Genomic DNA, 11,412 nt, shown 5'->3' with positions numbered 1-11,412 from the left:
ATAAAGTTTTTAATGTTAAGATGAAAGAGTATTAAAAATGAGAGGACCTCTGTATTTATTAATTCTAAAATATACGTAGGAAAGTTTTTCAGAGTCAGAGAATGTTTAAGGCCAAATAGATGTAGGAAAACGCATGCAGGAAATTTTAGATCAATCAAATTTTTAGAGCCAGAGAATATTTAAGGCAAAATCTAGAACCTGGCGGAGTTGCATCTGGTAGACTAAGTACCCGGTTGTTGACCGTGTTGGTCACTTAGATGAAATACTTTTTCAAGTGGATGATGTTCCAGGATCTGGGGACCATTTGCCCTTCCATAGTCATGAGTCGGTATGCTCTATTTCCAACTATACTTTCCACTTGGTACGGTCCTTCCCAATTGTAGGCGAATTTTCCTGCTCGCCAGTTCTTCGTATACTGGAAGACTTTTCTCAGGACCAGGTCTCCTACCAGCAGGGTTCTTACCTTTACATTCTTGTTATAGCTCCTGGCCACTGTCTGCCGGTGTGAGGTCATCCTAATCTGGGCGTTGGTTCTGAGCTCGTCTATTGTGTCTAGACTGCTTGCCATTTCCACATGGTTTCGGTCTTCTGTTATGCATCCGTACCTGTGGGTTGCGACCCTGAATTCGGATGGAATGACTGCTTCAGCTCCAAATACCAGGATGAAGGGTGTTTGTCCTGTTGCGACCTTAGGTGTGGTTCTATCACCCCATAGGACCAGAGGCATCTCCTCTGCCCATTTGCCTCCCATTTTCTCCAGCTTCTTTTTCAGGTTTTCCACAATGATTTTGTTACTAGATTCTGCCTGCCCATTGGCTTGGGGGTTTTTGGGGGTAGACTTTTGTAGCGAGACATTCCACCTGGCACAAAATGCTTCTGTTTTGTTCCTAATAAACTGGGACCCATTATCACATACTATCTCAGATGGAATGCTAAATCTACAAAAAATATTGCGCTTAAGGAAAGATATCACATGGGCCTCTTTGACCTCGGAGGATGATTCTGCTTCTATCCATTTTCAGAAATAATCCGTCATGGCCAGCATATAAGTCCTATTTCCTGGTGCTCTAGGTAATGGATCTACGATATCCATTCCCCACTTCATGAAGGACCAGGGCGAAATGGCTGGATGTAGAGGTTCTGCTGGCTGGTGGCTGACATGTGTGTGCCTCTAACAGGCGTCGCACCTTTTTGTGAATTCTACAGCGTCTTTGCGCATTGTGGGCCAGAAGTATCCGTGCCTCAGTGTTTTATTGGACAGACTCCTGTCCCCTGCATGATTTCCACATTCTCCACTGTGGAGAGCATGCAAAACAACCTGAGATTCCTCCCGATTCAGGCATCTGATGTAATACTACGGTTTTATGAGTCTTAGGGTACTCTATCGAGTAAGTCGGTTTTTACGCAAAACAGTAGTCTGCCTGTAGGCTACTCGATCGAGTAAGCCTGACACTCGATCGAGTAAGGGTCACTCGATCGAGTAAGTGACTTACTCGATCGAGTAAGTCGGTTATCGGGTGATTTTCGACGGGTTTGTTAATAATGCGGATTAATATATAATTTTTCTTCATCTTTTTCCTAAAACACTTTTACAAACCAAAAAGCACAAAAAGGAGAAGATCTAAGTTACGTTGGTTCATCTCATCGCATTATTAGTAAATCCCGGAGCTAGAGGTGTCGGTTTTCATTGTTCTTTATACCGTTGTGATCCTTGCGTCGTGGGTAAGTTCTACATATCATTTGTATAACATTTGGTTAATGTTGGTTAAACCCTAATTTTGGGATTTGGGGGTTTTTATGATTATATGGTTAAGGTAGTGATTTTATGTATGTGTGTACAGGAGGAGGCTTTGTTGAGGAGAGATTCTGAGTAGCTGCTTAGATCGTCTGATTTCGTGATTGCTTTTCAGGTAGGTTTTCCCTACTCGGTATTAATTACATGATGTGTGTGATGGTTGTAATGTGATTATTGATTAATTATATTGCTTGTGATTGTGACAGTTGTTGGTTTATATCGTTGATTTTTGTTGTTGTATAACTGTCTGTGATATTCGGGGCACGTCCATGGCTGAGTGAAGTCAGTTGCGGGAGTGGCTTCACGCCCTTGGTTCTCCTTCTGTGGAACCCGCCACAGGAGGGATGTGCACATTAAGGAAACTTGGTTTATTCGCTCAGTGGTTGATGACCGGGGATTTGGTGGGTACGACTGCGGTCCCCCATTGGCAGTGTGGAGTACTTGTTGCGATGGGTACTCTGGCAGGACTACAATGTGTAGTCAGTTGTGTGGAGATTGGTTATGGAGACCGGAGACTAATGTGTTGATTGAGCTGTTTGGCATTTGTTCACTGTGGTTTGTATCGTGTAATTAGTACTGACCCCGTTTAATTGTTTTAAAATATGTGGTGATCCATTCGGGGATGGTGAGCAGTTATTGAGCAGGTATGATATGACGCATATGGGATAGCTGGGATGAGTCATCACGTGGCAGTTAGAAGAGTCTTCCGCTATGTCAGACGATGTCTTTTAGTTGTGACAGTTTTATTCGTAGACAGTTTTGGAATTGATGTATTTCAGTTAACAGGTTTGGGTTTTGAACGTGTAATCGCTTAAACCGTTTCTACTTTTAAATTATGTTTCTTCATTGTCTTATGATTATCATTGCCTCGGTAACCGATATGGTGACGTTATTATACCTAAGTGGTCCTGGTAAAGCACTTGGAGTATGGGGGTGTCACAAAGTGGTATCAAAGCGACGATCCTGAAACCTCTAACCAATGAACCTAATGAACATAGAGAGTCAAATTAAAATGAACCTGGGGTAGAAGTTGTAGGAGCTAATGCAAAGGCTTGGGAGACGTCCTAAAGTGGCGAACTCGCCCTACAATTTTGAACCGGTCACATGGGGTACGTGTCGGGATCGTATGTGTTATCTTCTTGTTTGAGTATCTATATAGTAACATGTGATGTGAATTGGTGGATGAATGAATGTGGAGGATAGGGGCGTGGAATAAAGAAAAAGGAATGATGAGTATGTGATTTTTAAGTTGGATGAATGAAGCATATTGTTTGTTCTATAATGTGGCATGTTAGAAATACGGAAGTAGAGTTGTTTTGTTGAATATATAAAGAGTTGCATATATATATATATGTATATGTATTGTTGTTGTTGTTATGTTGGTAGCATAAAAGTTGTATATAATTTTGGGAAAGTAAGATGAACATGCGGGTAGTGTTTACGAGTCTGCATGGCTCGATCGAGTGGGTCTGACTCGATCGAGTGGGTAGTTTAGGTTTTCTTGGCAGAAGCGAGATTTTGGGCGCTCGATCGAGTAGGTAGGGGCACTCTATCGAGTGGGGTCAGCTCGATCGAGTGGGTAATAGGCTCGATCGAGTATGTGTTAGAAAAGTTTCTAGTCAGATTCTGGAGTCGAGGCACCCGATCGAGTAGGAAGGGTAACTCGATCGAGTTGCCTCAACTCGATCGAGTGGGTTTAGGAGCTCGATCGAGTGGGTTTTATACAGGTCGTAAACATGTTTTGGGTTATTGTATGAGTGTTTATGTCTACCTTTTCTTATGTAGTTACAAGATGCCGCCGAAAAGAACCGCCTTGTATGCTAGAGCTGAGAGTATGACCGTGGATGACATAGTGAAGATGTTGGAGCACCAGGATGCTCTTACGGAAGCTTTGAAAAGAGTGGGGAAGGATAAGGATGTTGATCACTCCAAAATCATCATTCACATAGCTAGGTTCAGTCCTAAAGAGTATAAGGGAACCGAGGCGCCAATTCTGCTGGATAATTGGCATAGAGAGATGAAAAATATCCTTGAGTTAGTTCATTGCCCGGAGGAGTTGAAAGTGGAACAAGATGTGTTCTACTTGAGGGAAGCGGCCGGTGAGTGGTGGGATAAGGTTAAGGTGGGTTCTAGGGAGATGTATATGAAGCAGGGGCTACCTGCAATACCTTGGGATGAGTTCAGGAAAGCTATGAGACGTGAGTTTGTGTCGGAACATGTGAGGAGTAAGCTGAGGGAAGAGTTTGATGACTTTAAGATGACATACGATATGATGGTAGCTAATTACTACCGCAAGTTTAATGAGAAGTCCAGATATGCTAAGGACATGGGGCTTAGTGAGGAGAACTTAACTTTGACGTTTGAGAAGGGGTTGACTCCCAAAATTATGGAGAAGCTACCGGTTGTAGTCCTTACAGATGTAAAGGAAGTCTATGAGCGAGCTGGGAGGGCTGAAAGGTTGGTTGAGATGACCAAAGAGAGGGGTGCTGAGAAGAGGAAAGCTGAGAGCGAGGGTGGTGGTCATTCCAGCTACAAGAAGAGTAATCATCATCAGGTGAGAGCATATTCATCGGGCTCGGGGTGTAGTGTTGGGGCTTCATACGGGCGTGGTCGTGGTAGTGGTGGTGGTAGTTGGGGTATGACGTGTTATAACTGTGGCGGTGTGGGCCACAAGAGACATGAGTGCACCAGTGCGATGAGTGGGGGTTCCCAGAGACCGTCACAAGGGAGTTTCTCACAGGGTCCTACACAGAGTTATGCTAGTAACAGGTCGGCTGGGTCATGGAACAATAGGGGAGGTCAGAGCAACAACGGTGGGGCTAACCGCAATGGCGGTAATTCTTATCAGAACCCGGCTACAAACACCGACAACAACCAGGGGTCGGGTGCTAAACCGACTACCTCAGCTAGTACTGTCCACGGAGGTGGGCAGAAGTCCAATGGCAAGCTGTTTATGATAGAGAAGAAAGCAGCTGAGGATGATGCTCACGTTATCACCGGTACATTTCTTGTTAATGGTGTTTATACCTTTGTTTTGTTTGATTCGGGAGCGTCACATTCGTTTGTAATCACCGAGTCATGTTAAAAGGTTGGGTTTGAGTGAGTATGAGTCTGTAAGAGAGGAAGTTTTTATACCTTCGGGTGAGTCTGTATCTTTTAGGAGGTTGTATAGAGGTGTGTCCATGATAGTTGGGCAAGTTGATCTACCTGTAGACTTGTTGGAGTTTCTTTTAGATGGTTTTGAGATGATAGTCGAGATGGATTGGTTGGAAAAGTACAAGGCTAAGATAAATTATCATCAGAAGAGAGTTTCTTTGAGAGGTCCTAAGGGGATTAGTGTGTCTTATCGTGGGTTTGTTGTCAAACCCAAAGTTAAGTTGATTGCAGCAGTGACCTTGCAGTCCTGTCTGAAGAAGGGGTGCCCGTTGATCTTATGCCATGTGAGGGATCATAGAGTGGAGAGTCCGACCGTTGAGCAGATACCAGTGGTGGGAGAGTTTCCAGATGTCTTTCCAGAGGAGATTCAGGGGTTGCCACCGAAGAGGGAGATAGATTTCAGTGTTGAGCTGAAACCGGGAACAGGGCTAATCTCTAAGGCACCGTACCGTATGGGTCCTAAGGAATTGGAAGAGCTAAGGAAGCAGTTGGATGATCTGATTAAGAGGGGATACATTAGACCTAGTGTATCACCGTGGGGAGCACCAGTTTTGTTCGTGAAGAAGAAAGATGGGAGCTTGAGGTTGTGCATCGACTATAGGGAGCTGAACAGAGTGACAGTAAAAAACAAGTATCATTTGCCAAGGATAGATGATTTGTTTGATCAGTTGAGTGGTGCAGCAGTCTTTTCTAGGATTGATTTGAGGTTGGGTTACCATCAGGTGAAGATTAGGGAAGAGGACATACCAAAGACAGCTTTCACGTCGAGGTATGGTCATTATGAGTATGTGGTGATGCCGTTTGGGTTATCTAATGCACCTGCCGTGTTATGGATTTGATGAACCGGGTCTTCAGTCAGTTCTTGGATAAGTTTGTGGTGGTTTTTATAGATGACATCTTAGTCTTTTCTAAGACTAAAGAGGAGCGTGAGGAGCATTTGAGGATTGTGTTGCAGACCTTGCGAGATCATGAGTTGTATGCCAAGTTGTCCAAGTGTGAGTTCTGGTTAAAGGAGTTTGCTTTTCTGGGGCATGTGATTTCAAAGAAAGGGGTAGCTGTGGATCCTGCGAAGATTGAAGCAGTTACCAAGTGGGAAACACCAAAGAATGTGGCTGAGATCAGGAGTTTCTTGGGTTTAGCAGGGTATTATCGACGGTTCGTTAAGGATTTGTCCAAGATAGCTAGACCTATGACAGCTTTTATGAGGAAAGAGAACAGGTTTTGTTGGGATGACAGTTGTGAGACGACGTTCTAGACATTAAAGAAGTGTTTGACCACAAGTCCAATCTTGGCATTACCTGAAGGGAGTGAGAACTTTGAGGTGTATACAGATGCCTCAAAGAATGGGTTGGGTTGTGTGCTGATGTAGAATGGGAAAGTGATTGCCTATGCTTCTAGGCAATTGAAGCCGTATGAGGAGAACTACCCTACACATGATCTAGAGTTGGGTGCAGTTGTGTTTGCTGTTAAGATTTGGAGGCATTACCTATATGGGGCGACCTTTAAGGTATTTTCAGATCACAAGAGTCTCAAGTACATCTTCACTCAAAAGGAGTTGAACATGAGACAGAGGAGGTGGATGGAGTTGATTGGTGATTATGACATGGACATCATCTACCATGAAGGCAAAGCCAATGTGGTTGCAGATGATTTGAGCAGGAAGAGTGTGCATTCCTTATGCACAACTATATCTTTGATGAGATTGAGAGATGAGGTGGGGAAGTTCGGGATACATATGATCTATAAAGGGGATGCTATAGGAGATTTGACAGTGCATCCAGATCTTTATGAGGAAATTCGCAGTAAACAGGCGCTGGATCCCAAGATTGAGGAGTGGAGAGCTAGAGTAGAGAAAGGGACACTGTCTATATTCTCTATTCATACAGATGGTAGTGTGAGATTTGATGGGAGGTGGTGTGTTCCTAATGATGAGGAGTTGAAAAAGATGATCATGACAGAAGCTCATTGCACACCATACTCGGTACATCCAGGTAGTGACAAGCTATACAAAGATTTGAAGAAGACTTTCTGGTGGCCTGGGATGAAAAAAGAAACAATTGAGTTCGTGGCTCGTTGTTTGACATGTTAGAAAGTAAAAGGGGAGCAGCGACGACCACAAGGTAAGATTCAGTCTCTTGAGGTACCTGAGTGGAAGTGGGAGTCCATTTCTATGGATTGTATCGTGGGTTTACCGAAGAGTCAACAGGAAGTTGCAAGAGTCTTTGGGAAATACCTTAAAGATGAGTACAGCATTTCATCCTGCGACATATGGCCAGTCAGAGAGGACCATCAAGACTCTAGAGGATATGTTTCGAGCTTGTGCTATGGACTTTGGTGGTAGCTGGGAGCAGAGATTGGATTTGATTAAGTTCTCCTACAACAATAGCTATCACACTAGTATTGGCATGGCACCATTTGAGGCTTTATATGGGAGGAGATGTAGGAGTCCGATTTATTGGGACGATAGTGCTGAGGCAGTGGTTTTAGGACCAGAGATGGTACATAAGATGGTGGAAAAGATTAAGCTGATTAGACAGAGGATGAGAGCGGCCCAGGATCGACAAAAGAGTTATGCAGATCTACATCGCCGGGATATAGAGTTTCAGGTTGGGGACAAGGTTCTTTTCAAAGTGTCTCCTATGCGGGGGGTCATGAGATTTGGTAAGAAAAAGAAGCTGAGTCAGAAGTTCATAGGACCGTATGAGATCTTGGATCATCTGGGTGAGGTTGTTAATCGGTTAGCTTTATCGTCTGCTTTGGATAGGGTACATAATGTGTTTCATGTATCTAAGTTGCGAAAGTATGTTAGTGATCTGTCACATGTGTTAGAGGTAGAGAACATAGAGCTGGATGAGTCCTTGTCTTATCTTGAGGTGCCTAAGCAGAATCTAGATCGAAAGGTTAGGAAAACTAGACATGGTGAGACAGTGTTGCTTAAGGTTCTTTCGTCTAACCACGAGGTTGAGGAGGCTACATGGGAGGCGGAAGAGGCTATGAGGGAGCGGTACCCGTCTCTTTTTTATCAGGTATGTATGGTTACGAGGACGTAACCTTGTTTCTTTTAGGGGGGTTAGGAGATGGTTGCATAGAGTTTTACATGTTTTATGTTGGTTTTGAGTCACATAGAGTTGTTTTGAGTCGGGTTGTGTTGGTTTGGAAAGTATGTTTTGGAGTTTTATGTTGAGTTTTGTTCATGTTATTGTGTTGGGAGGATGTTAGTGTGCCTTTGTTTTGGTTGTGGTTTGAACTTCGGAGACGAAGTTCTTTTTAAGGAGGAAAGACTGTAATACTACGGTTTTATGAGTCTTAGAGTACTCTATCGAGTGGGGCTTACTCTGTGGAGTAAGTTGGTTTTTACGCAAAATAGTAGTCTGCCTATAGGCTACTCGATCGAGTAAGTCTGGCACTCAATCGAGTAAGGGTCACTCGATCGAGTAAGTGACCTACTCGATCGAGTAAGTCGGTTATTGGGTGATTTGCGACGGGTTTGTTAATAATGCGAATAAATATATAATTTTTCGTCATCTTTTTCCTAAAACACTTTTACAAACCTAAAAGCACAAAAAGGAGAAGATCTAAGTTACGTTGCTTCATCTCATCGCATTATTAGCAAATCCCGGAGCTAGAGGTGTCGGTTTTCATTGTTCTTTATACCGTTGTGATCCTTGGGTAAGTTCTACATATCATTTGGTTAATGTTGCTTAAACCCTAAATTGGGAATTTGGGGGTTTTTATGATTATATGGTTAAGGTAGTGATTATATGTATGTGTGTATAGGAGGAGGCTTTGTTGAGGAGAGATTCTGAGTAGCTGCTTAGATCGTCTGATTTCGTGATTGCTTTCCAAGTAGGGTTTTCCTACTCGGTATTAATTACATGATGTGTGTGGTGGTTGTATTGTGATTATTGATTAATTATATTGCTGGTGATTGTGACGATTGTTGGTTTATATTGTTGATTGTTGTTGTTATATAACTGTCTATGATATTCGGGGCGCGTCCATGGCTGAGTGGAGTCACTTACGGGAGTGGCTTCACGCCCTTGGTTCGCCTCCTGTGGAACCATCCATAGAAGGGATGTGCACATTAAGGAAACTTGGGTTATTCGCTCAGTGGTTGATGAGCGGGGATTTGGTGGGTACGGCTGCGGTCCCCTTCTGGCGGTGTGGAGTACTTGTTGCGATGGGTACTCTGGCAGGACTACACACTTTAGTGTGTAGTCAGTTGTGTAGAGATTGATTATGGAGACCGGAGACTAATGTGTTGATTGAGCTGTTTGGCATTTGTTTCACTGTGGTTTGTATCGTGTAATTAGTACTGACCATGTTTAATGGTTTTAAAATCTGTGGTGATCCATTCGGGGATGGTGAGCAGTTATTGAGCAGGTATGATATGACGTATATGAGATAGCTGGGATGAGTCATCACGTGGCAGTTAGAAGAGTCTTCCGCTATGTCAGATGATGTCTTTTAGTTGTGACGGTTTTATTAGTAGACAGTTTTGGAATTGATATATTTCAGTTAACAGGTTTGGGTTTTGAACGTGTAATCGCTTAAACCGTTTCTACTTTTAAATTATGTTTCTATATTGTCTTATGATTATCATTGCTTCGGGTAAACGAGATGGTGACGTTCTTATACCTAAGTGGTCCTGGTAAGGCACTTGGAGTATGGGGGTGTCACATCTGAGATAGGGTCCAGCAAGTGACTTCCTGAATAAGACACCATTGATTAGTATGAATCTGGATGTTTTCATTTTTAAGCTCCTTACCTCCTTTTTATGTGCTGGTAGGATATCATTTTGCAGTCAGTCCTGGTATGGTTTTCTCCAATCCGGAGTTTCTTCTTTACTGCCGGTGCTGCACATTACTCCTTCTTCCTGTTCAAGTTTCAGTATTGTTGGCTCCAGCACGTGAACAATTGGTATTGTGGAGATGGCTCCTGCTTTGAAGGTTGCCACCAGGGTGGCTAGGGCGTCTGCTTCTGCATTTTGATCCCTGGGAATTTGCTTGATATTGAATGTAGTAAACTTAAGGGTCAACTCTTTTGCTACGTCTAGATACGCCATCATCTTGGAGTCGATGGCTTCATAAGAGTCATTTACATGGTTAACTATGAGTTTAGAATCACTGCAAACCTTGAGGTGCCTGATTTTCAGGTCCAGAGCCAGCTTTAGTCCCAGGATCAAGGCCTCGTATTTTGATTCGTTGTTTGTGGCCTTGAATTCACATCGTACCGCCTGGACTATGAGGTCTCCCTGAGATGATCTGAGGACCAATCCTACTCCTGCTCCTTTTGCGTTGGATGCTCCGTCTACATGCAGCTCCCACACCTGTTCTATTTTATCTTCTTCTATATTCAGGATGTCTTGTTCTACTTGGGTCTGGAGAGCTGGGCAGAAATCAGATACAAAATCTGCCACAGCCTCAGACTTTATTGTTGTACGAGGTTCAAATTTCAAGTTATAACCGCTCAGGTGTACGGACCATTTAGCCATCCTTCCTGACAATTTGTTTTTCTCATGATAGTCTTAAGAGGGTAATTAGTTGTCACGGAAATGGTATGAGACACAAAATAAGGACGTAATTTATAGGATGCCGTAACGAGTGCAAGAATGAGTTTTTCAAGCGATGTGTACCTCGTCTCTACATGAAGCAGAGACTTACTGACGTAGTATTCTGGATGCTGTGACCCCTCCTGCTCTCGTACTAGCACTGCACTTACTGTGGCTTTTGTGACTGACAGATACAGGAATAATGGTTCTCCTGGATCTGGCTTTGATAGGAGTGGCGGGGTGCTGAGATAATGTTTTAGCTCCTGGAATGCTTTCTCATGCTCCTTTGTCCGCTCAAATCTTTGGCTTTTTCTGAGTATGTCGTAAAACAATCTGCATCTGTCCGAGGATCTGGATATTAACCTGTTTAGGGCTGCCACTCTTCCAGTCAGGCGCTCCACGTCTTTTGGTTTCTGCGGTGACTCCAGCTGCAGAATTGCTCTGATCTGTTCGGTGCTGGCCTCTATCCCTCTCTGGGTCACCATGTACCCCAGAAATTTTCCACTGGAGACCCTGAAGGTACACTTTGTCGGATTCAGCTTCATCTGGTATTTCCTTAAGGTGCTCAAAGTATCTGCAAGGTGCTGGTTGTGTTGCGAAGCCTGCTTTGATTTTACGACCATATCGTCTATGTATACTTCCATAGTTTGGCCTATTTGCTCTTTAAACATCACGTTCACCAGCCTCTGATAGGTGGATCTTTCATTTTTATGTCCAAAAGGTATGACGTTATAGCAATAGATACCTTGCTCGGACCTGAATGTCGTCTTTTCCTGGTCGCCAGGGTGCATCTTTATCTGGTTGTAGCCGCTCCAGGCATCCAGGAACGTTAGCATCTCGTGTTCTGCAGTAGCATCCACCATGGCATCTATGTGTGGTAGTGGGAACGGATCTTTTGGTCATTCTTTAT

At 43.6% G+C, this 11,412-nt stretch overlaps 1 protein-coding gene across 1 annotated transcript; it reads right to left on the bottom strand.

Annotated features, from left to right (window-relative positions):
* Nucleotides 1-253: 253 nt before the first annotated feature.
* LOC141629253 (uncharacterized) lies at nt 254-1,219 on the bottom strand. The gene is made up of 2 exons (XM_074442282.1): nt 1,188-1,219; nt 254-938 (listed from the first exon to the last, which is right to left on the bottom strand). Exons 1-2 carry the CDS (start codon nt 1,217-1,219, stop codon nt 254-256), a joined length of 717 nt encoding a protein of 238 aa, XP_074298383.1.
* Nucleotides 1,220-11,412: the final 10,193 nt, after the last annotated feature.

This window comes from Silene latifolia, chromosome Y, assembly GCF_048544455.1.
Source record: "Silene latifolia isolate original U9 population chromosome Y, ASM4854445v1, whole genome shotgun sequence".
In the NCBI taxonomy this organism is placed as follows: domain Eukaryota; kingdom Viridiplantae; phylum Streptophyta; class Magnoliopsida; order Caryophyllales; family Caryophyllaceae; genus Silene; species Silene latifolia.
The sequence above is the reverse complement of the archived record's forward strand: the minus strand, read 5'-3'. Positions and strand labels throughout refer to the sequence as shown.

Excerpts from the sequence above, each read along its gene's own strand:
- LOC141629253 (XM_074442282.1), bottom strand. The coding sequence starts at position 1,219 with ATGCGCAAAGACGCTGTAGAATTCACAAAAAG. Across the intron at positions 939-1,187 it reads GCTGTAGAATTCACAAAAAG|ATTTAGCATTCCATCTGAGA; the intron begins GTGCGACGCCTG and ends TATTTTTTGTAG.